The 25,732-nt window shown below is 33.1% G+C and overlaps 1 protein-coding gene across 2 annotated transcripts; it reads left to right on the top strand.

Annotated features, from left to right (window-relative positions):
* The first annotated feature begins 10,686 nt into the window (after positions 1–10,686).
* LOC125862210 (protein REDUCED CHLOROPLAST COVERAGE 1-like) lies at positions 10,687–25,138 on the top strand. Of its 2 annotated transcripts, none has more exons than XM_049542242.1 (25): positions 10,687–10,867; positions 11,128–11,235; positions 11,352–11,413; positions 12,142–12,234; positions 12,323–12,395; positions 12,549–12,893; positions 13,001–13,068; positions 13,174–13,305; positions 13,417–13,458; positions 13,593–14,117; positions 14,220–14,377; positions 15,388–15,907; positions 15,994–16,056; positions 16,173–16,274; positions 16,640–16,954; positions 17,382–17,474; positions 17,595–17,696; positions 17,956–18,060; positions 18,192–18,325; positions 19,038–19,221; positions 20,317–20,448; positions 20,815–20,927; positions 21,469–21,556; positions 22,012–24,368; positions 24,793–25,138. In XM_049542242.1, exons 2-24 carry the CDS (start codon positions 11,172–11,174, stop codon positions 24,199–24,201), a joined length of 5,703 nt encoding a protein of 1,900 aa, XP_049398199.1. In that variant the 5' UTR covers positions 10,687–10,867; positions 11,128–11,171; the 3' UTR covers positions 24,202–24,368; positions 24,793–25,138. The 2 variants fall into 2 exon arrangements, with proteins under 2 accessions (XP_049398199.1, XP_049398192.1); XM_049542235.1 differs by having other exon boundaries at positions 10,688–10,867; positions 21,997–24,368.
* The last annotated feature ends 594 nt before the right edge of the window (positions 25,139–25,732 follow it).

The following is a 25,732-nucleotide window of genomic DNA, read 5'->3' as shown; positions in this document are numbered from 1 at the left end:
CAAACATAAATTGAAACTTATTCAAGCCAAAGTGTTTAAATTTCAATGCAAACAGATGAACTTAATGGATAAATGAAGTATTTTATGTATATACTACATTATATATATATATATTCTTATCATTTGTATGCATATTTGAAGATTTATGTCACTTATGAAGCACAATTATCATATGGTGCCAAATTTTCTTTTATGAAATAGACTGGGTTACAAATTGAAACAAGCCCCAAGTCTTGAGACTCAACAGGCGAATCCATGACATTAGCGTGAAAAACATATTTACGATGTATTTCTTATCACTAAGTCATCAATCAATTTTGTTAGGAAGTTCACATTAATATATAATATATATTTATTTAATTTTTTAATATAATTATAGGGTTAATAAAAAAATTATTGAGTTTGTCCAAACCCACGAACCTCCATTTAGCTTCGTATTTACCAACAAAATTCCGATAAAAAGAAAGAAGTTCAAACCCAAAGTATTGATATCATAGAACTCACACTTGTACTGATTCACTTTTGGCTTGGAGAACTTATGGGAAAAAATGGGTAAAAAATAATAGATTTGCGATTGAAGTAGAATACAATTAAGTAACTAGGATTTTCTTCATAAATATGTGGATAAGTTGTTTTTTTTTGGATTCAAAGTATTTCAAACTGACTAGTTCACTTAGTTTATATTTCCATCAAATAAATCTCTTGAGGAATAAAGTGCTCCTTATTTAAAAAAAAAACCATTTCAAAGATATAAATTTAAAATTTCTAATAAAAATGAAGATATATAAACCATCTCATTGCATCCGGACGTTGATGAGTTATCAAATAGGGAAAATTAAGCAAATACCTTATAAAAGCAAAATAATTATAAATATATACCCCTTTACATTCATACCTACTAAATAATTACACTATATACCCATCTCAAACTAATTTCGCTTAACTAATACTAAATCAGTATCATATATTGTATTTGTTTCATTAAGGCTAATAATTTCACTTAATTGATACTAAATCATATACATACATATTGTATTGCTATTATTAAGATTTTTTTGTTCAAAAATTACTCACTAGTCCGATTCCTTCGACGCTTTTTTTCGTTGTATACCCCCTCCATCCTTCTGAGGTACTCTAGTTTTAATACATAGTAGGGCCCCAAAATGCTAAAAGGTGGGGCTGATACTATAAAAGTGTGTGTGTATATATATATATATACTCTTATAGTATCATTGGCTAATGAGTAATTTCTGAAAATAAACATTAATGATATTAATACAGTATATGATACTGATTTAGTATCAATTAAGCAAAAATTATCAGCCTTAATAAATAGGGTATAGGTTGATTTATTTATTTTTTAAAAAAATATGTATTTCTTGAATTACTTTGGAATAACATATAATTATATTTTATGACCATTTATATAATTTGTCCAATCAAATAAGGTACTAATACAATGAGACAGAAAATTATGTTAAGTAATAATTTGTCCTTTTTAGAGAACAAAATAGAACTACTAATATAATACTGGCTCCAACAATTATGAAGGGGCAAAAAATGTTTTTTGCGTGTAGAAAGCCAAGAAAAAGGATAGCAATTTCTTGGTTGTTGTGTTGTGTATTCAGTAGGACAGTAATCCCACACTCCCATCATTTAGCATTTTGTACTTTCTTATTGGCTAACTCTATCAGACAGTCATTTGGTGGCTGGATAAGTTTCAAGTTAATACATAAATAACTTGATTATTTATTTATTAATTTTATATTATCTTAAATTTGTAAATAGAATAAAAATTATTTATATATTAATTATACATAATATTTAAACGATAAATTTATAAATATTGTATAAAATTTATTTATGCATCATTTACCACTACATATAGAAACACTTTATAAGAGAGAGAAAAATCCAATAATTTGTCACATGATTTTTTTGGTTTTACAACAACAATCATGACTTTTGAGTTTAGATATCCAAACTATAAATAATTCACACGCACAAAAAAAGAAAAAAAAAAGAGTAAAGATGTACAACTGAAGAATATTTATCTTTTAGCTGCTTAATATCTAGGCAAAAGGGTCTGGTGGACCCTTTTACTTGAATGCGTTTATATTGTGAACCCTTCTACTTATTTCTTTGTCATTTGAACCCATCTAAATTCAATAATTTAAATACTTTTTAACTATTTAGTTGTGCGTGTATCACAAACATCTTACACGTAATTTTAAAAATAATTATAAATGACACGTGTATATATACCACTTCATGTCATCTTGACATTTTTATTATATTTAATTAATATATTTCTGATTTTTATTTGTCTTTTGCCACCAAATCCACCACTTTCCCCCACAATCTCATTTCATTTCTCTTTCATCTTTCTTAAAAAAAAAAATTCAACCTCTTCTACTCTTTTCATCAAAGAAAAAAACTCCAGTAGCAGAAATCATGGCTCAATCAAGGCAATCCGTCTTTGTTTTCATCTAAGTTGAAGAAGAGAGGTTCACCGCAACATCTGTGTGTGGCTATATATACCCACATTTTTCTTTCTCATTTTTTTCTTCATTCCCACAAAATTGTTTGAGTGTTTTTGTTGGTTTTGTTCGATTTGCAATTTATCTATGTAAATTTTGTAACTTATTTTTGTATTTGTATGTTGTTTAGTCTAGATTTCATCTTCTATTTATGTCTTTGTTTAATTTTTAGGTTTTTAGTCGATTCATACTAATTATGTTGAAATTTTTTGGGGATTTTGTTTGTTATGCTTTCAATTACATGTTTCATGATTTCTATTAGATTATAGGATTCTAACAAAAATACCTTTCATGATGATGCAGAAAACTACAATAGAATCAACCACAAAATGAAGCAAAGAATTAAATGAAAATGCATAGAAATAAAAAAGGAGTGTAACGATGGAAAAAATGGAGAAGAAATTTGGGGAAAGGCAATCGAAAAAGAGGCCAGAAAAAGCTTCAATTTGTCTAATAATGATGTTAAATGCATACGGGGAAGAAGATGGCTTTATAAAACCCTAATGTGGCTATTAGACCCATTTAACCAGATCTCACGCTCCTCAAGTGTGTGTATCACACGCTCCTTTGTTGTGTCTGTCACATAGGATGCCAAGCCAAAAAACGTGTTTAAAATATAGTGTTTCAAGAAGTTCAAGGATTCAGTTGACAAATGATTAAGTAAAAGGGTTTGGAATACAAACTCATACAAGTAGAAGGGTCCATCAGACCCTTTTGCCTAATATCTATCATAAAAAATAAAAATAAATGTCTTAGAATGCATTATTTTGTTGAGAATAACTTTGATGTACACAAATGACACATGGGCTGGACATGTTTTATATTTATCTTCACCCAAAATAAATACAAAAACAATTATGTTCACATATTTTTCGAATGGTAAAAAATTGTGTTGTGATAAGCTATTGTGTGTAAAAAATATCCCAAAAACAATATACAAAAGATTTCTGCAAAATCATTTTATTCTATTTAAACTGTAAAGAACAATGTTCACATATTTTCTTGAATCGTAGAGAATTATGTCGTGATAAACTATTATTTTAAAAGCAATTCCAATTTGATTATAATGCGAATCTTTTTAACTGATTGTTCTCTAAAATTCTGAAACACTGCGAACATACATGTACATTAAAATTTAAAGTTCACATAAAAAAAATAACTGCTCGAAAAATCGACTTGAAAATGAGAATTTTCAATGTAGTATAACTTCACAAATTAAAGTCAAATATGTGTATTTGAATATATCCGTCTAAAGATTTATTTGAATACTTTTCCAATAAGTTAAAATAGTTTAAAATTATATTATAATAATCAAATTTGGATTAAGCCTCACATATACCACCCGGACACAAAAGATAAATCAATCAATTTGCCTTTAAGCTCGCTATTCGCAAGCGTGAGACACTCTTTTTTCTAGCTTTTTATAACAAATTTAATAAAACAGCAATTCAATATAAAAAATAATTAAAAAAAAAAAACCTTCCTAATTAATGAAAATCTTTGATCTTTTTATTTTTACCTAAGACGAGAAAGTAGTTAGAAAAATGGACCTAGAAAAAATCTTTAATCTTTGAAAAAGGAATAATGGCGAACGAAGGTCTCATTTGTTTGCACTTAATAAAGGTCTGAATACTAATAATTCAGATTCAGTTGATTAAGTGTGTTTAGTTTTTAGGTCTGAATCTGAATGATTCAGATTCAGCCCATTAAGTCCATTTGTTTCTTTTTTCAAAAAGCCTCTCAATGGACATGAAAAGGTCTGAACGGATCAGATCTGCAAGAGAGTCTTAACACCATTCAGACTTATTTAATAAGTTATAAAATAATATTGTATTGCCTCTCTTGGTCTTTGCGTGACTTTTGCTCTCACAACTATAAACTTTCTTCCTCTATTTTCTCAATATCAAACACCAATTTTTTCCTCTTGAACTGGTAAGTTTTCATACTCTTTACAAGTATTTTTTTATATTAATAATTTTCTTAGGGTGTATTGATATTTGTCAAGAACACTTGTTGCAATAATATTTTTCGTGTATTGATGTTCATCAAGGTTTTTGAGTGGAAAAAATACTATTCATAATTAAAAATAATAACTATCTATACACATTTGAGGTCTCTTATTAGAATTTTGTCTTAGGCCAATAATTTTATTGAGACTCTTTGATCATCAAATGTGTTTGTGAGGTAACACTAATATATTGTTTTTGTTGAATTAGTTGGTGACAAAAATAATGGAGCACTTAATAATTATCCATCCCAATCTTCAGTTTCAGCGTAAAAAAAAAATGTTTTGGGAAAGAAAAAAAAACTTATTTGTCTGAATTGGAAATTGATGAGAAGATGAATACTGCTCTGGAGTTATTGATTAAAAAAACAGTGCACTTACATTTGAAGAATATATGGAAAAATTAGATGGACTTGGATGGGAAGAGTCATTATACAATACATGTGTTAGTACATTTTGTGAAAGTGTCCACTACAAAAAAGCATGAATGACGTTAGAGGTTCACAAGTTAGAGAATTGGATTAAGGTTATCGGAAAAAATATAAGAATTCTTTAGTTTTTCTAATTAGCCAAAATATATGTTAGGTGTTGATAATGTGATACCTTATTTATTATTTTTCAACTAGTATTTATCAAACTTATTGAACTTTTGATATTATATTGTGCCTATAAAATATTTTTTATTCGTGATTTTTTTTATGTTACACTTGATGATTATGATTTTTTTTTAATCAAAAAGTAATATTTTTTGTTGAAATGAATTTTTTATAACATTTTATTGGTATAATGTTTGATTTCATATGCACTTCCAGATATTGAAAACAAACAATAATCATTCAGTGTTCAGATTTGGAGACCTCATCTTAATATTCAGATGTGTATTCAGATCTAGACACCGAGCTCTTAATGGAAATCTTAATGTTCAGACATGTATTCAGATTCAGAGGTCTTAATCTTAATGAAAACAAATGAGGCCGAAATGAATAATGCCAACATATTTTACTGCTATACATATTTTACAATAAGTATGAAAAAAATACGAAGTGAGAAAGAATTTTGTTTGTATCTTTCGACACCCGTAACATCTAATATATCCTACTCTTTTTGGTACAACGTCTAAGATAAATACATATAATATATATAACTCTATTGTTTCGTCCATTTTATTTTATTTTGCATGTATGAAATATTTTTCGAGATTATTTTAAAATAAATAAATAAATTTGGAAGTAGGAAAAGAAATAACCGGGGAGGAAATTATTCAAAAAGGAATCCTTGTAGTTTTTTTTTAATTATTATTATATACATAATATAAACTTATTGGTCATGTTTTATATTTTAAAAATTTGAGCTTCCAATTCTTTCTTTTTTTTGGAAATTTGGTATTTGAAATCAAAATTTGTAGTTAAAGTTGAATTTTTGTACAATTTCATTAGCATGAGCTAATTTGAAATCAAAACTTAAAATTAAACTTTCAAATTCTATGGTCAAACGTTGATAAGTTCTAAGATTAAATTATCAGTTAATTATGAAATGATTATGTATTTTTTTTTACATAATTCATAACGTAAGAGTGGAATATAAATACTTAATACTTGATAGCGGCCCAAAAGTTAATTAGATTTAACTCATATTTTTGTTTGGTTCAGAAATAAACAACTTATTGACACTTTTTTATGATCTAAAATGAATAATTTTATTCAAAGTTGAACACATACACAAAAAAAATAAAAATCCTTAATGATATTTTTTATTATTTCTGATTTTTAAAAAAAAGATTAGAGAAAAAACAAAAGGATAATATTAAAAATTTATCCCTTGATTAATGTTATTAACTACTTGTTTAAAAGTGTAAGACACTCTAAAAAACATTTATTTTAAAATGAAACGAGTATATTTATTCAGGTGGGAGAAATTGTTTCTGTAAATTAATCTGTTTTATAAATTCGAAAAGTTTGAATGAGAAATCCTATGAGACAACATTAATCAATAAAATGAAAGCGTTCATTTTAAGTCAAACTTTATCCTTTCTTATTTTTGCTCTTGAACAATTATGAGAAATTAACTTGAGAAAGAAATTGGTGAAAAAATAAATTAATCATAAATAATAATCGATAACAACAAGAACTAAAAATTTAGTGCAATTGTATAAATGGAAATTAAGGATGATAGGATGTACGAATATTGTTCTGATAGACTCTGTCTAAGAAAAAAAGAATATGAAATCCTTGACTCAAAAGAAAAGAAGAATTTGAAGTACAAATATACAAAAAAAAAAAAGACAACAAAAATTGAATACAAAGCAAATAAAACGTCAAATAATAATTAAACATCAAATTTTTTTTTAAAAAAAGTGATATAGAATATCCTCATAAAAAGAATTTCAGCTTATGAATTCAAAATACTTAAAATTTCTTCTTACAAATGTGACTTGTGCACTAATTCTCATTTTCACCTCCACTTTAATTATTATATACATGAGCTTGTACTTTACATACTCTATTTTGTATTCCTAAAATAATTAATAGCACATTTATAAAATATAGTAACCAGAATATAATAGGGAAATGACTAGGGGCGTGCATCGGTCAGTTCGGTTCGGTTTTATGAATTATCGGTTCGGTTTATCGGTTTTCGATTTTTAAATACGCTAAATCAATAACGAACCAATAAGATAATTTTTTATCGGTTTTCGGTTTATCGGTTTTGGTCCTTAGCGGTTTGGTTTTCGGTTTAACCAATAAGAATATGCTTATAAAACAAATATATGACTTCTCTAATAAATTTGACACGACAAGACAATAATGTAACTTTACAAAAGCTCATAAAATAGAAATAATAATAACAAACATGAAAAGAACTATACATGTGTAACAAAGAGAAATAAAGAGGAATATGGTTCTCTTACTTTAGGTTTTGATGATTTATATAATGTAAAGTTGTGAACTCAAAGTCACAGCGAAGTATGAATTGATTGCTAAATGATAAAGACATAACTATTAAGTTATTGAGATTAATATTTATTAATACGTATGTATATGTAAACGTATTAAATTACTATAGTCTGAATTCTTAATGGGTTATTGGTTTACCCAATAACTCAATATTGAAAACCAATACCGAACCGATAACCCGATATATATATATTTTTTTATAAAACCATTAAGAAACCATTAACCCAATAACCCAATAGCAATAAATCAATAACACTTTTTTCGATTCGGTTTATCGGCCGTTCGATTTTAGCACACCCCTAGAAATGACAGGTTATATATGTGTTAATTTTGTCTTTTGTGTGAAATTCTCACTATTATTCAGCTTTCAACGTTGACAAACGTTTGCACTAACTGGCAAATTTGGATGAATTATATGAGCTAGTAAATCCAAACGGGTGCTGCGTGTTATGTTATCCATCATACATTTTTTTTCAAAAAAAATATTAAATATGACATTTTTGCACTAATTGCGCAAAATATTAAACACAAATAAATCGAGAAGCTGGTCATAGTATACACGTTAAGCTTTGTTTCTTCACAAGTTCATCTTCTCCAAATAAACCAACATGTATATATAGCACTGCTTATCAACCTGGGTTGTAGTGGAACGGTGGCTGTTTCATCCTTAATTAGAGGTCTCGAGTTCGAATCATGAGTATGGAGAAAATCATGTTGGAAGCAGTGAGCACCACCCCTGAATAAGCTCGGTAGTGCACGATTCGAATTTTATCGAAGCTCCAATACGGGACTACAAATACCGGGGGAAAATTAAATAAATTAAAATAAATAAAAATATATAGCACTACTTGTTCCTTCTCTATTCTATCCCATATCCAATTATATTCCATTTCGATTAGACGGTTTGAGAAGCAACATATAGTATAGTGACTGTTCATCGTCTCCATCATGAAACAATATAATACGCTTATTATTATTTTTTTTGAAAATTAGGGAAAGGAATTGCACAATGGAAAATTAAACTCTCGCCAATAAAGTAAAATATTACACTATAATAAAAATAATTTTTAACGGTAATAAATAGATATATTAATAAAAAGTGTTAAAATCTTTACCGGCATTAATTAAGTGCCATTAGATCCAATGTCGCCAAAGGCTTTGAGAATATATACAAAGAGTGTTAATTGCCTCTAAAAATATATATTTAAATATGCGAAATCGATAACCAAATCAATAAGATATTTGTTATCGATTTTTGGTTTATCAATTTTTGGTCTTTAACGGTTCGATTTTTGGTTTAACCGATAAGAAAATGCTTTCAAAACAAATATATGACTTATCCAACAATTTGACGCAAAATAAAAAAGAGAGAAATCAAATTACATGCGAAAATTCTGCTTAGTGAAGTTAAAGTATAACAATTACTAAGTATTCACAATTCTAGTCGTTACATATCCCTTGCCGTCATCGTTGCAAACCTACCCGTCGCCGTTTCTAGTTCTTTAGGTTTTGATGTTGTAATCCTAAAGACTAAAGTAATACTAAAACCTAAAGGGTAAATGCAGAGCACAAAGTTAATTAGTAGTGTTAATTGTGCAGGGTCCATATAGTTTTAGTCTAATATAATGTTTATATTAATATTTTTTGTTAGATATTTATGTATAAGTCTAGTAGTGGCAAATGGCCGGGTTGGTTCAAATTTGGGCGGGTTGAAAATGGGTAATAATTCAACCCGCCCATATTTGATATGGGTATAAATGGATTGGTAACAAATAGTTTATCCATATTTTCATGTGTAAATAGTACTCTACTTAAGAATTCAACATGGGGAAAATATTTTAGTCTTTTTTAGATTAAAAATGTTGAAAATGCTTCATTTAGTTTTATTGTATCATAAAAGTAAAAAAAAATTCTTATAACTTTTCAATATAAAATAAGTTTATGTACTAACTAGGGGAAAATATTTTTAATTTCAAATTAAATGAATATTGCATTTTAGGACTTAAACATGCTTAATGCACTTTAAACAATGTCAATACTAATACATGAATTGCTTATTTTTCGCTATTATTTATTATCCGATACAAAATTAAACAAATAAAAATATATAATTATAGTTAACAAAAGAAATGTACATTTAAAATATATATTTTTTGAAGGGCCAAAGACTTCACCTTTTCAATTGTAGAGAAAAATAATTAGTTCTATAAAAGAACATAAAAAGGAAGATAAGTTGCATTGTTTTTAGTGATATCATGAATTTTGAGTGAATATTTGTTAGAAGCTTAATCCATTTGGCTAATCCATATTTTACCCATAGTTTATTCATATTTTACTCATATATTTACGGATTAAATATGGGTATCAACCCATATTTTATCCATGTAAAAATCGCTCACCCAACCCATTAAAATATGGACAAGTTACCAAAATATGGGTTCATTTTGCCAGCACGTATGACTAAAATTAAAATAGTAAATTATTATATTCTTATTGAGTTATCAGTTAATCCAATATTAAAAAATCAATATCGAATCGATAACCCAATAATTTTTTTTTCCATAAAACCATTAAATAACCGTTAATCTAATAACAATAAATCAACAACACTTTTCGATTCGATTTATCAGTCAGTTCGATTTTTACACACCCCTAAACACATACAAAAAGTAATATTTTTTAAAAAAAGTTACAGAAAAAGTAATATTTACGATAAAATTATTACTTGCGTCTTTTGAATTAACCATAGAAATATCCTCATAGTAAGATTCATCAATTTATCCTAAGCTTATTCCATTTTAGGTATAAAAACTTAATATATATATATTTTATATATATTACTAGTATCTAGTAGTCATTTGTGGTCCAGGCCTTTTCTCCTCCGTCTCAAAATATTGCTGCTGCTAGCAAGTTGAATGAAAGAATCACCGCGGCTCGTATTTTACATAATTTTTTTATTTATTTTTAATAAAATCTATAGAAACTGCCATAATATGTCATTATAATTCTGAATGTTAAATCTCAACCCTTCATTCCTTATCACACACTCTCATCTCTCTCTATATCCTCCCCACACAATTAGTTTCCCTTCTTCTTCTACTTTCTTTCTATTTCCATTTTCAAAAACTCTTTACTCATTTCTTCCTTATCTACTTTAGACCCCTAGACCCCTCTTTATAAAAAAAATTCCCAGTCTTATCATACACTACTCATATTAATAACTTAAATTTTATACAATCACATTTGTAGCCTTAGGTGTCTGCGTGCTACTTCCTTGTCATACTTGTTATTCAATGAAGCATTAAATATCCCTTATTCGTTTAAGCAGCGAACGCACTTGTCGAAACTTCAATTTTCCTATATATCAGGTAAATTATTCTCAACAACATGCCTAATTTATAGTAATACTCTGTTTTCGCTTCTACTTCTAAAAATTACATATTTAATTGGATTTAAGAATGAAACAAAGTGTTGCAGAAGCGGAGCCATGATTTTTATTCTATTCATGTAAAGTTATTGAGTTCTGTAAATATTAAATTTGGTCGAACTCATAATCCAAAACGCTAGCTCTCGCTGTCTCGCCCCTATTGTTTACTATAATAGTCTCACGTGAAATTTTTGTTTATAGGTGCATTTAAAGAATTCGAAAGTTTGAAAATTTGAGTTTTACAAATGGCACCCAACAAGAATGGTCGTGGCAAAACAAAGGGAGACAAGAAGAAGAAAGAAGAGAAGGGTATTAATTCTTTTATCTACTAGTACTATACGTACATTTTTAGCATATGTTCAGTATATATATAATCTATGAATTCTTTCTTACTAATGATGATATGTTTTATTTGTGCTGCTCAGTTCTCCCAGTTGTAATGGATATAACAATAAACCTCCCGGATGAGACTCAAGTTATTTTAAAGGTTCGTCATTTACTAACCAATTTTTTTAAGTCGATATTGCTTATGTAACCACAAGGTTTAACCATATCTATAGTTGTCGAAAGTATAATAAAAGTATATTTTAATCTATTCCTTTGTTTAAATTTCTTTATTTTATTCGAGTTCTTTTGTGTTAGATTTTGGTTGATGTTTTGTTGCTTTTTTCAAGGAAAGCAGATTCAGACAGCTTGGCTTTCTAATTATATTCCAAAAGAAGAAAAATGAGGAGCTAGAGCTAATTTTTTCAAACAGTTGGTTAACCATCTCAAGATTTCACTGATTACTTTCACAAGCACAATTTCAAATCTCCTTTTTTTTCTTTCTTTCCAGTTTTGATATCAAGTAGTTCACAAAATTGAATGGTCAATAAACGAAGTTAGTACAAGTCGTAGAAAGAAAGGTCATACGGTCGATAAACAAAATTAAGAGAAGCCGTAGAAATAAGAGATATATATCTGTCATAAAAATGTACACGCAACAAGTAGTGTTTGATAATTGATAACAATAAAATCTTTTAGTGAATGTGACATAAGTTAAATACATGAAATATGGTCAACTTTTATTTTATCATTAACCATTTTATTGAATATTACTTTTTCTAGAAAAAATCATTGCTACACGATTATTAATATTATTATCACTGCTATTTTGATTTTGAAATATCCTTGAATTTAATTAAATCATTTAACGGTTTTTTTTTTTATGAGCAGGGAATATCTACTGATAGAATTATCGATGTTCGTCGATTATTATCTGTGAATACAACAACTTGTAATATCACCAATTTCTCACTGGCTCATGAGGTAAGGGGACAAAATCAGACGGCTGTCATATTTTTCTTCAACTTTTTTGCTTTAATTAGGACCATCTGATTTTTACTGTTTTTAACAGTTAAGGGGTCCACGTTTAAAAGAAACAGTGGACGTTTCCGCACTGAAGCCCTGCGTCCTGACTCTTATCGAAGGTAAAAATATTTCAGAACTACCACGACGTCGTATAGGGTATTAGGATATTTCTATTTTAGGAAGTGGTCCCGGGACGGTCAGGTTTAGAAATTATAAAAGCCCGATTATACCCTCAGCCATTTTGATTAATTCCTTTTTTCTTGTTTTAACAGAGGAATATGATGAAGAAAGCGCAACGGCGCATGTTAGAAGGCTGTTGGACATCGTCGCTTGTACAACGAGTTTTGGGCCGTCGGGGACTAGTGGCAAAGAGTTGAAAACTGACTCTAGCAAGAATGCGCGGGGTGCGCAGGATAACAAGAACGCCAAGAAATCCAACAAGGTTCGAGGGAATGATAAGTCATCGTCGCCGCCACAAACGCCAACTCCGGCGGCGCAACAGCTGGGTAAAGATGCGGGATCGGTGGACGTAGATGGAGAGATGAGCAATACTTGCCCTAAGATTGGAAGCTTCTATGAGTTCTTCTCGCTTTCTCATCTCACGCCTCCTCTTCAGCGTAATGCGCTCTCTTTCTCACATTGTGTCCCTCTTCTCGTCTTTCTTGTTAAAATTAAGACTAATCTTGATTCTTGTTAAAATTAAGACTAATCTTGATTCTTGCAGTCATAAGAAGAGCAACAAGACAACAAGATGATGAAGTTCTGCCAGATGATCATCTTTTCTCTCTTGAAGTAAGCTTTCTTGGAGCCAACTTCATTTTCTTTAGTCTAATGAGTTCAATGATCTGATTTACAGGTATGATTTATTCATAAAATAACATATGTAATTGTTTATAGGTGAAACTTTGTAATGGAAAGCTGGTTATTGTTGAAGCTTGCAAGAAAGGATTTTACAACTTTGGAAAGCAGGGGATTCTTTGTCACAATCTTGTTGATTTGTTGAGACAACTCAGTAGAGCATTTGACAATGTGCGCTTGGGCAGATTCTTTTTCTATAAATTCAGTCATGCTAGTTTCTTGTCTTATTTCATTGTAAGATATGTTGTTGTTGAAGTTGACATTGCTCATCCCAATTTTCAGGCGTACGATGATCTCATGAAAGCATTCTTGGAGCGTAATAAGGTGCAGATGATGATTTCCCTTGACATGTTTCATCACCTTAAGTTTTCTAAAACTGATTACATGCGGGAAGTTCTTTCTTGGCTGTTTAAGATTCTCTAACCCAAGGTTGTAAACGGTTTTTCTTCTTAATACAGTTTGGGAATCTTCCATACGGATTCAGAGCCAACACATGGCTTATACCACCTGTGGCAGCACAGTTGCCAGCTATTTTTCCACCTCTACCTGTGGAGGATGAAAACTGGGGAGCCAATGGAGGTGGTCTAGGCCGAGATGGAAAATTTGATTCGTTACCTTATGCCAATGAATTTTTAAATGTTGCATCCATGGCTTGTAAGACAACAGAGGAGAGGCAGATTAGAGACAGGAAGGCTTTTGTTCTTCATAGTTTATTTGTTGATGTCGCCATTTTACGAGCCATTTCAGCTGTAAAGCATGTCATGGAGAAAGTTAAACCAGCTCATTGTGATTCGAATGGAGAAATCATTTTTAATGAGACAGTTGGGGACTTGAGCATATTTGTTACCAAAGATGCTTCAAATGCTAGCTGCAAAGTAGATACCAAAATTGATGGATTTCAAGCAACTGGAATAGCTATGAAGAATTTGATGGAAAGAAATTTACTGAAGGGTATAACTGCTGATGAAAATACTGCTGCCCATGTAAGAAGATACTAAGAAAAATTATATGGGTCCTAATTTTATTGTGGTACTTCTAATGTAGTGCATCTGATTGGAAAAAAACTTACTGCATTTTCAATTCAGGATATTGCTACTTTAGGTGTTTTGAATGTAAGACATTGTGGTTATATTGCAACTGTAAAAGTTCAAGGAAAAGAAAATGACAAAGTGGGCAACCCACCGCAAAGCATGGAACTTCCTGATCAGCCTGATGGTGGTGCAAATGCCCTCAATATCAACAGGTATTACTTGAAAATCCTCATTATAAGCCAATAAGTAATAAAAGTAGTTTATTGATCTTTTTCTGCTGTGGTTTCATGATGCAACCAATAAGTAATAGTAGTAGTTAATTGATCTCTTTCTGTTGTGGTTTCACAATGCAAACAATAATATATTTTGTTCTTTTTGACTGTTAAAAGTGTGAAGACAAAGTTTTGTTGAGCTCTTGAACAAAAAATTCTTTAGTTTGATAAATTGGGATTCTCATTCTGGTTCAACCTTTAGAAAAAGAAGTTTGTAGGAGGAAGAAATTATCTTGGAGGAGAAGTATCTAAGTAGGAGCTTTTTCCAATATAACAGTGCAATAAAAGAACTGCATTCTGATAGCTTCTTTCTTTGCTCTGATGATATAGCCCTTTTAAATACTTCTTGGTCTAGGATCCCTCCAAAACCTCATGGTTCACAACGTCAATGTAGATTATAATTGTAAGGTCTTCTGAAGGTAAAAACAAAAAGAGGAATTAAAGAGAAAGGTTACGCGTCAATGGGGTAACGATTAAATGTAATAGCTTTAGCACAATTCTAGACCTTGCACAACAATCATACATGATGTGTAAAAATATGAATAATTGTGTGCTACATCTCCCAATAATACTACTATTAGGTTGCTTAACTGTCATGTATCAGAGCTGGGTCTGACCCTGTTTGGGCCCCAATCCACGCTCCAGTTGGCGGTCTGGGCGTGCAGGGTTGTTAGAGTGGGTTAGAGTTCTACTTTGGTTGGGGAATGAACTGGTGGTCTCTTTATATGGACTTGCACAATTCTTCCCTCATGAACTAGCTTTTGGGGTTGAGTTAGGCCAAGGGCCATTTCTTACATAATTTATATCTCCTGTTAATAGTTTGTCATTTTGGTGTCATATTCACCATATCAGTGGTCCTGTATTTCAATATCAATTTGCTAGTGGATGGTGCATTTATCTTCTCAAGACTTAAGTGCCTATTTTTCTTACTTTAACATGTTATCTTGCAGTTTACGCTTGCTCCTTCACAAGAAAGTGGACAACAAGGTAGTGCATTCAAAACCTTCAGAAACTGAAGAGACAAATTGCTCTCAGGCATTTGTAAAGAGAATACTAGAAGAGAGTCTTACCAAACTTGAAGAAGAGAAAATAGAAGGTGACTCTTTCATCAGATGGGAACTTGGTGCATGCTGGATACAGCACTTGCAAGATCAGAAGAAATCAGAAAAGGACAAGAAACCCTCCGCTGAGAAGACAAAAAATGAGATGAAGGTTGAGGGACTTGGAATACCTCTTAAGTCCCTTAAGAACAGAAAGAAGAGTACAGATGGAACTAACATGGAATCCCAGTCTGAAAGCTTCAAATCTGTTGCAAATGGTGTTGGAGGGGGATCAGAAAAAGCTGTCCTGCAGTCTGGGGAGTCTCAGTTTGAGACAGATACAGATCAAAATCAGGTTGTCCTCAAGGCATTGTTGTCTGATGCTAGCTTTACAAGGTTGAAGGAGTCAGAGACTGGACTTCACCTTAAGGTAGAAATCTTCTAAATTTTTAGTGATAGATTATGAGAAGACCTTAATATTTTTCCTGTCTTCTAACCAATTCCGGCTGTTGATAGTCTTTGGAAGAGCTGATTGATCTGTCACAGAAGTATTATAATGAAGTTGCCCTGCCAAAGCTGGTAACACTTAAAATAGTATTGTGTATATATAAATCTACGAAGAAAATTGTATGATACGTACATCAATTTGTGACAAGTGGCATCTTAGCTGTGTTTCATTTCACAATGCATTGCAGGTGGCTGATTTTGGCTCTTTGGAACTCTCACCAGTAGATGGTCGAACCTTAACTGATTTCATGCATACCCGGGGTCTACGTATGCGTTCTCTTGGACAAGTAGTAAGTCTTATTGATCATTTTTTACCCGTAGTAATTTTCTCCTTATGTATGTGTGTGTGACACATATATTTGTCCACTTAGACTTCAATTTGTGTCTTCTTGTTTAGTATTTTTAATCTCCAGGTCATAATATTTTTACTTTAGTATATTAATTGTACCGAGATTATCAAATATAACTGTCGAAGGTTTGAAAATTATCTGAAAGTTGAATTTCTCATTCTTTATCTCTTTCCTATTGCCTCTACATTGATCTGGTTTTAGATCATGATAAATTCTATGTGCAACTGTAAAACCATAGTAGGCCAATTTTTATCTCATTAAGCTGCGCCTGAATTGATTCTTGCTCTTTTTTTCTTCTTGTGTAGGTTAAACTTTCTGAGAAGTTATCACACGTGCAATCTCTTTGTATACATGAGATGATAGTCCGAGCTTTTAAACATATTCTGCAAGCAGCTATTGCATCAGTTGTTGACATTGAGGATATGGCTGCGATAATTGCTGCTGCCTTGAATATGATGCTTGGGGTACCTGAAAATGATGATTCAAATGAGTACGGTGTTGATTCTTTGATCTGGAGATGGCTGGAATTATTTTTGAAGAAGAGATATGAATGGGATGTTGGCAGCCTAAACTACAAAGATATGAGGAAATTTGCTATCCTCCGTGGTTTATGCCATAAGGTACTTGAAACTCTTGTTCTGAACAATTGACTATTAAGAATGACCTCGGTGTGGAACTACACTGGGTATGTTGTTGATACATAATACATCAAACATTTGTCCTCGGGTGGTTGCATTTGAATGGATTTGGTAGGCGGCCTCACACCTGGCTATTTCTGACCTTTCTTCTGAGAATGTATTGAACACTTGGAATTTCGCTGTCTTTGAAATGGAAAATAAAACACATAAAAAATATGAAAAGAAATTGAAGAAAAATGTTTGCTAAGACATAGAGATGCTTGTTGGTGCGTCAATTTGTTAAATATTTAACTTGGGCAAAGATATAACCTTTGTGCAGATATCTTTGAATACTTTGGTGATGGAAATGAACGTTATTAAAGTTTTTGTTCTATACACATGAACACTTACAAGTACTTTTTCTATCTAGGTGGGAATTGAACTGGTTCCAAGAGATTATGATATGAGTTCCCCAAGTCCTTTTCAGAAAGTAGACATTGTCAGCCTTGTACCAGTGCATAAGGTGATAATGCAACCCTGTCAACGTGTCTGATACTAGGAGATATTATGCCGAGTTCACTTCTGTTCGTACTTATCATTTTTCTTCTACTCCCCGTGTATCTTTGTGTCTCCTTTTCTGCAGCAAGCTGCTTGCTCTTCTGCAGACGGAAGGCAGCTTTTGGAATCATCCAAAACAGCTCTGGATAAGGGAAAACTTGAGGATGCTGTCAGCTATGGGACTAAGGTAATTGATTTCCGATATAGAAAAAAGTTGTACATTACATTCTCCATTCTTCCGATTGAAACTTTCTATTGTGGAGAAACCAAGTTATTTTGGTGGGCTTCACAACTCCATTGCTTCTTAGATTTCTTCCTTTTGTTGGTCTTGGGTACACATTAAAAATATTGGAATTAAAATAAGAAAGTAAGCTAAGCCTTGGTGTTGAATGGTATAAATTATTGCATACCATGTGACAACTGCTGCATTTTTGTGGAGCTTTCAGGCTCTTGCCAAGCTGGTTGCAGTATGTGGTCCATACCATCGAATGACAGCTGGAGCTTATAGCCTTCTTGCTGTTGTTCTGTATCACACCGGTGATTTTAATCAGGTATTCTTCAGAAGCTCGTCAGCATAGACCTCCTTGGTCCTACATTGTTACTCTTTCTGCCTGCTTTAACTACTCTGACTTCTATCCTATTCAACTCTTAAATGTGTTGATGATGGTGGTATCCATGACAGGCCACAATCTATCAGCAAAAGGCCTTGGACATAAATGAAAGAGAGTTGGGCCTTGATCACCCAGACACCATGAAAAGTTATGGTGATCTTGCAGTTTTCTATTACCGACTTCAACACACAGAGTTGGCTCTCAAGTATGTTTATTTCTGTTAGATTGCCAAGTACTTTAAATGTCTTGATGGTGCCAACAACTAAAATAAGTAAAAACAGAAAATACAACAAAAAGAAAAAAAGAACAAACTATAAAAGTGGAGTTGGAGGTTCATTATCCTAAACTAGACATTTTTCTTTTCTTGAGTTTCTGGTTTTCGTTTTGTCAATGGTCATGTATGTTTCTTAGTTACTCCCCCATCCCAATAGGACTATAAAAGTTGGCATTGTTTTCATCGGCCTGTCTCGATAAACTTGTCATCTTTGCTAAGATGGCAAGTTACTCTCCTTCAACAACTCAAGCTAGTCTAAAAAAAATACTACTGTACTTTATATTAGTCAAAACTTACTTAATCAAGCTTGTGAAATACATATGATAGGTTGAAACTTGGTCGTGGAATATGTTCTTGAATGACTGTTCAAATAATAAAGTTTGCATATGGGGTTTGATTATGTACACAGCTTTTAGGCTCTCTAGCACTAAATCAACATGGTCCTTATCAAAGAAAAAAACCAAATCAACATGGTGAAAATTTTTGCTCTCCCAATTATGTGTTGTACCACTTGTATCTGCTCCTCACGTTTAACATTAAACAGTAATATGCTTTAATATCTGTTTTGATTTTTCTTTCCACTTTTCCCTGTTGTTATTCACATTTCACACTCTATAGCAATTTACCATTCCCATTTTTACAGGTATGTAAAACGAGCTCTTTATTTGTTGCATCTCACATGTGGCCCCTCCCATCCAAACACTGCTGCGACATATATAAATGTGGCTATGATGGAGGAAGGGCTCGGTAATGTGCATGTTGCCCTCAGATATCTCCATAAAGCTTTGAAGTGTAACCAAAAGTTACTCGGTCCGGACCATATTCAGGTTCCTTTCTCCTTCTGCTGGAGCTTATAAGTATTTTGTTTTAATTTTAGCATTCACAGCTCCCTCTAATTCTCTAGGCTTGTCAAACTAAAGTGTCTTTATTCAGAAAAAAATGGCCGCTTATGTCCTAGTTTAGGAGATGAGTATTCACCTGATTGACAAAAAGGGGTTGGATTCAGGGTAGTTTTCATTCATGTCAAAGAGTGTACTTGAGTATGTGTTATTGTTTTTCCATCAACTGCTACATATGCATTATGTGTATTTGACTATAGGAAAAGAAGTTACCATTCAAGCTATTGTTTCTGATGGCTATGGCCTGGCTGTTGGGATAAGGTGTTCACAAATAAGAATCAGTGCATCTGTCATCTGTCATTGACCTCAGATGCTCTCAAGATGTGCAAGACATGCTAACTATTGAGTTGCAGGCCTAAAAGTTCATTCAATGTTCCATTTACTTTTTTGTCTTCTCATGTTTTCATTTTAATCGAGTAATGTGATCTTAAACGAATGACCGTACTTAAGGGTTCCTTTTGAATCTGGCTTCAAAGTGAGTACTCATTGTTGGCACATTGAGGTTCCAAAGTGCGAAAAGGAAATATAGGTCAATCATGAAGCGGTCCAATCTTTCCAATCTTTATGGTAAATTGTTATTGAGCTGAAGATAGGTCCAAATTGCTTCTCCACCAGTCCATGAGAGTCATTTTTATTGCAATAAAGGACTTGATTGACAATCTTCAGTATATTAATAGCCTTAGATTGGGATATTTGGAACTCCGTAATCTCTATCTGAAACTCAGAGCATGGTGTGCTTGTTTTTGTTTCTGGTAGTTTAACTAGTAAAGCTATACTTGACTTCTTTGGTTCAAGCTTGCATAGTGCTGTATTTTGAACTTGGTTGAACATGTGGAAGGTTGAAACCTTCCAGTTGATAAACAAACTCCGTCACTATATAGTTCTTGGAAACAAGTATGTCATAGTTTGTTGCTGCATAATAAGATGCCTTTCATTTCTGATGAACCTGGTTAATTATCTCTACAGATTCTTGCCTACACCTCTCTCTTATCTAGTTACCTTTGGTGCCTCTGTAATTTCCAGACAGCGGCAAGTTACCATGCTATAGCAATTGCGCTCTCTTTGATGGAAGCTTATCCTTTGAGTGTTCAGCATGAGCAAACAACCTTGCAGATACTTCGAGCAAAGCTTGGTCCAGATGATCTTCGCACACAGGTTAACTTCTGTCTCACACACATGTACACAATAAGTAGGCCCACTCTTTTGCTTCAGAGAAAAGATGGGTGACCAACTTGCATTTGCTGGCACTTCAATTTCTTTTTTCCTTGCGAAGTTATAATACCTCAAATCATAGCAATCGGTACAGTTTCTTACGGGTAAACTACTAAAAGTACAACTTCAGATGTTTCTAACTATTAGGTTGTTTTTAAATTTCATGTCACCTCTATTTTGGTCACATCTAGGTGATGACACTATTGAAAATTGAAATGCAATATAGGTTTTTTAAAAAACATTATGGCTATTTTGTTTTTACTTCAGCCATGTATTTTCATAATTTGAAATTTCTGATCTTTGCTGAAGGATGCTGCTGCATGGCTTGAGTATTTTGAGTCGAAGGCTTTTGAACAGCAAGAAGCTGCTCGAAATGGAACTAAGAAGCCTGATGCATCTATAGCCAGCAAGGGTCATTTGAGGTATATTTGCATGTATTGCTTAAATTAATTTTTTTTGGTAGACTTAATGAGTGAAACAGACAACCTTAATTTCTGTTCTAGCTCTTATTAGACTGCAAGCTAATGTAAAAACTGAAGGACTTGAATCATAATCTGTGAGAGCATATGTTTGATATTTCTTTTGCCCACTGTCTCGTCCTTTTGCTTTGAAACTACAAGATAGTTCACTTATGCCTTCATGTCCAGTCTCTTCAATTTATGCTCAAAGGCATCCTGATTATTTTATTGAACCAATGCCTTCAGTCCATCTATTTATATTTGTTATGACACTCCATTTGGTGTTTCTCTTTTTTCATTTTAAGATCCTCAGTTATGAATTTATCTAGAAAGGACAATGTTCAATGGCTGCCAATGTAAAAGCTTTTTGTTCCTGACTTTGTAATTGCATAAATTTTATGCACATAGGATTTCACAAAAATGTACAAGCAGATGGTCATACTCTAGATAACAGTAAGTAAAATATTTCAGTTTAAATCTTGTGGTGACATACTCTATTGTGCAGTGTGTCAGATTTGCTCGACTACATTAATCCAAGTCCCGATGCCAAAGGGAGAGATGTTGGATCAAAAAGAAGAGGTTTTGTCTCAAAGGTACGTGGTGATTGGAGTACAATATCTTTGTTTCTTGCTTATGATTTTCCAATATGTATCAGCATGAATAGGTTCATGGAAATAAGCTTGGATGAAGTTTTTCATCTTATGCAAACTTGTTATAAAATAAGCAGAAGCAATCATGTTCTTTCTGTGGGAAGGTCTACCATCTGTAATACTTGTCTGAAAGAGGAGAGAGAATGAGTGAGAACTAGTTTAACAGAAAACTGGTAATGTTTAGAAGCTTTGAATTTCAGGCTCTCTAAAGGTCTGTTTGCCTTATGTTCTTCCTATTTTCCCCTAAGTAGGCATTGACACACATTGCATATGCCTGATAAACTGTCTATCATGCTTCCACGGAATGTGCAAATAATGCTCTATATATTGTAAAAGTGGACATGCTCTCTTATCCTTTTCCTTTTTGCCATATTTTTTCTCAGGCTCTTATTTCTCAGGTGAAGGGAAAATCTGATCAAAACAATGTTGCCATACCAGACTCTGACACTCCTAAAGATGTTCTAAAAGAAGAGGCAGATGAGGAGAAACAAATTATCGAAGATCACACTGATCCCAAGATGAATATGGAACCTGTTGACACAGTAATTGAATCCCAACACACTGGAGATGGAGGAATTACTGAGAATAAACCCATCCAATCTGGACCCTTGTTGAAGGAAACTTCAATTGAGAAGTCTATGATCCGTGAAGTCTTATCTGAACCTTCTGCTGAAGCAGAAGATGGATGGCAGCCAGTGCAGAGACCAAGGTCAGGTAGTTTCTATGGACGAAGACGAAGGCAGAGGCGTCAAACCATCAGCAAGGTCATTGGTTACCAGAAAAAGGACCCAATTTCTGATGTTGATCATGCTAAATTGAAGAATAACTATCAAGCTAGTAAATATTATGTCTTAAAGAAACGTACATCACCAGGAAGTTATGCAGATTATTACTTAGCAAAAAGTCAAACTCCTGGTACGAAACTTGGTCGAAGAGTCATAAAAGCTGTAGCCTACCGTGTGAAGTCTGTGTCATCTTCTGTCAGAGTTGCTGTTCATGAGATCTCCACAACTGGAGGAGATTTGTTAAATACTTCATCAGAGCAGGTCCAAGTTTCGACAACAAAGGAGGTTGGATCACTATCAAGGAGAAGTTCAATAGTAAACCTAGGAAAATCTCCTTCCTATAAGGAAGTAGCACTTGCCCCGCCAGGTACCATCTCTATGTTGCAGGAGAGAGTTTCTGAAGATGAAATTCCTGATAATCAAGACGTTATGAAAGGAAAGGAGAGCAATGGACCAGAAGAAAATTCCAAAATAATGGGAAGAGATGCAGAATCCATGGAGAAAGAGAACATTCAGGATCTAGTTGCAGATTCTGCTAATCATGTAAAAAGTGAAACAGTAGCTACTGACAATAAAGAAGAAATTCAAATGAGTGATTTCAAAGGTGGTGAAATTTCAGATGTGATATCTGCAAATGCATCTATTCAACTCAGCCATGTTGATGTTAGTCCAATGGAACAGGGTAGTGTCGAAACTCATAATGTCCCTACTTCTGACAATTCCCCCAAAGTGGATCCCTGTGAAAAGGACTCATCAAGCAATTTAAATCCTGGCTGTATCTCAAATATGACCTTGCAAGATATGGATCATCTGAAGGTAAAATCTGTGTCATCTCATGCAAGTGATGCAAGTCGAGAATTGTCCAGAAAGCTATCCGCATCAGCAGCACCATTCAGCCCTTCCCCAGCCGTTCCCCGCGTACCACCATTACCTATGAACATTAATCTCCCTTCTCCTCCTGGAATACGACCACCTATTGGTCCTTGGTCAGTGAACATGTCTCTTCATCAAGGACCACCGACCATCTTGCCTAGTCCAATGTGCTCCTCCCCTCATCACCTGTACCCTTCACCTCCACACACCCCAAACATGATGCACCCATTGCGCTTTATCTACCCTCCGTATTCTCAACCCCAGACGTTACCTCCAAGTACATTCCCCATGAATAGCAGCACTTTCCATCCGAATCATTATGCTTGGCAATGCAATATAGCTCCTAATGCATCAGAGTATGTTCCTGCCACAGTTTGGCCTGGTTGCCACCCAGTCGAGTTTTCTATCTCACCACCTGTGATTGAGCCTATAACCGACTCAATTTCCGCTGCTAAGGAGCTATCTGATAATCCTGAAAGTATTAGTTTGACAACAAGCTTACTAGTAGATCTCAACACTGGGGATGAAGTCAAGGAAGATGTAAATCTTCCAGCATCAGAAACAGTGGAGAGCATAGCTGCAGTTGGACCAGAAAAAGAGAGAGCAAGCAACACTCCAGATTCACATTTTGTTACCTTGTCTAGTGATCAATCAAAAGAGGGAAGTGGATCAAATGAGAAGGCCGGAAGTTGCAGTGATAATCATGTGCAAAGAAATCTTATGGAGACAGATAATGAGAAGACCTTCAACATTTTGGTACGGGGCCGGAGGAACCGCAAACAAACTCTAAGAATGCCTATAAGTTTGCTCAAGAGACCATATTCTTCTCAGCCCTTCAAAGCTGTATATAGCAGGGTAATAAGGGAGACTGAGGTTCCCAGCTCTACCAGCTTTGATTCACATGAGCATGGCATAACGACTGCTACTTGAGGCTGTTTTTATGTCTTTTACGAGATAAACCTAGCAGAATGGTCTATTGAAGCTGAGTATACATATCTGTTGGTCGTATATCATGACTGCTGGAATTTATTGCTGTTCCAATTCTCATGACTTTGATGTTAGTTGGCTTTCAGACTATGCCTCAGTTTAACTTGAAGGTTAGTTCTCTTCAAGAGATATTACTCTCCTCACCAAGGCCATTTTCTGCTGCCTATTGGGTGAAAAGATCATCCTGTGCTTAGTCGTTCATTTACCTTCTGGGAAAGTAGAGATACATCTAGCTTCTTCTTGACCAAACTACTGTTGGGATAACATTAATGGAATAATTTACCTTTGAGAACTGTAAAAATTCTAAAAGATTCAGTGGGTGACCATATCAGTAAGTGAATAAGCAAGTTGTAGCCTCACGTAGCAAATGATTACAATCCCATATCCTTCTATATAAAGACTTCTAGAAATGATCAAAACTGCATACTGTTATGGTGTTATGTTTTCAACTCTTTGATGGCATCTGATATTGATTTAGTCCATGTAGCTACAATGCATGGTTTCTGATTATACATGTTTTTTATTGACATGCAGGTTTGCTTCTCAACATACTTTTTGGTGCTAAGGAGTTGTCTTTTCTGTGTAAGCTTCACAGTTTGGTTAGAACATTTTGTCTTTTTAGGAGCATAGTGCAATATAAAATTAAATCGTTTTCTTGTTTCTCAGTTGCTAGTGATTATTGGTTTCACTGACTTGTATACGTTACCAAATTATTCTTCAACTGCTCCAACAAAGTATAACTGCATCTGATCTAGGACTTGAAGAGTTGTATGCAATGCATTCTTCTCTAAGTTCAAAATCTAAAACGATCTGGAAAGAATTCTGAGATTTTTGGGTTTGATTTGGATGGAGTTCTGGAAAGTGCTTAATTAAGTTTATTTACCATTTAACCAAATTGCCTGTGCTGACTTCGCCATCGACCATATATCTTTATTCAGGAATGAGATACATTTTTTCTGTTTTCTGTATATAACTCCTCCCTCTCTCTCTCTCACACACACACACATATATATATTAGCATTTCTTTCTGATTCTCTCTCTCTCTCTCTCTCTCTCTCTTTCTCATATATTAGCATTTCTTTCTGATTCTGGCGTGAATTTGCTTCACTTTCTAATGGGATGCACCATCATCTCTTTTTCTCAGTCCAATAAAGAAAGAGCAACTGCAATGTTGATCTAAATTTAAGTTCCAAGTTGTACAAAGGAAGCTTGCAGAGGCACACTTTTATTTACTTACAGTATTTAGTAGAACCTAGAGTTACATAAAATGATTCCAAGTTCCGATGTTAAAAAGTACTGAAAACTGAGTGTATGTCATTGCTAAGAACCACTCCTGTTCATTCCTCCTATATGCTGGCTGGATATTATCCTGAGTAATCATGTAGCATGCATTGTAAGACTATTAGGTGTCTAACAACAGCTCTGATGAGTAGAGGGTAAAATACATACTGATTCAATGTCACAATACTATACC

The sequence above is a fragment of the Solanum stenotomum genome, chromosome 1 (genome assembly GCF_019186545.1).
Source record: "Solanum stenotomum isolate F172 chromosome 1, ASM1918654v1, whole genome shotgun sequence".
NCBI lineage: Eukaryota > Viridiplantae > Streptophyta > Magnoliopsida > Solanales > Solanaceae > Solanum > Solanum stenotomum.
The sequence above is the reverse complement of the archived record's forward strand: the minus strand, read 5'-3'. Positions and strand labels throughout refer to the sequence as shown.

Excerpts from the sequence above, each read along its gene's own strand:
- LOC125862210 (XM_049542235.1), top strand. The coding sequence starts at position 11,172 with ATGGCACCCAACAAGAATGGTCGTGGCAAAACAAAGGGAGACAAGAAG. Across the intron at positions 15,908-15,993 it reads AGACTGGACTTCACCTTAAG|TCTTTGGAAGAGCTGATTGA; the intron begins GTAGAAATCTTC and ends GGCTGTTGATAG. Across the intron at positions 16,057-16,172 it reads AAGTTGCCCTGCCAAAGCTG|GTGGCTGATTTTGGCTCTTT; the intron begins GTAACACTTAAA and ends AATGCATTGCAG.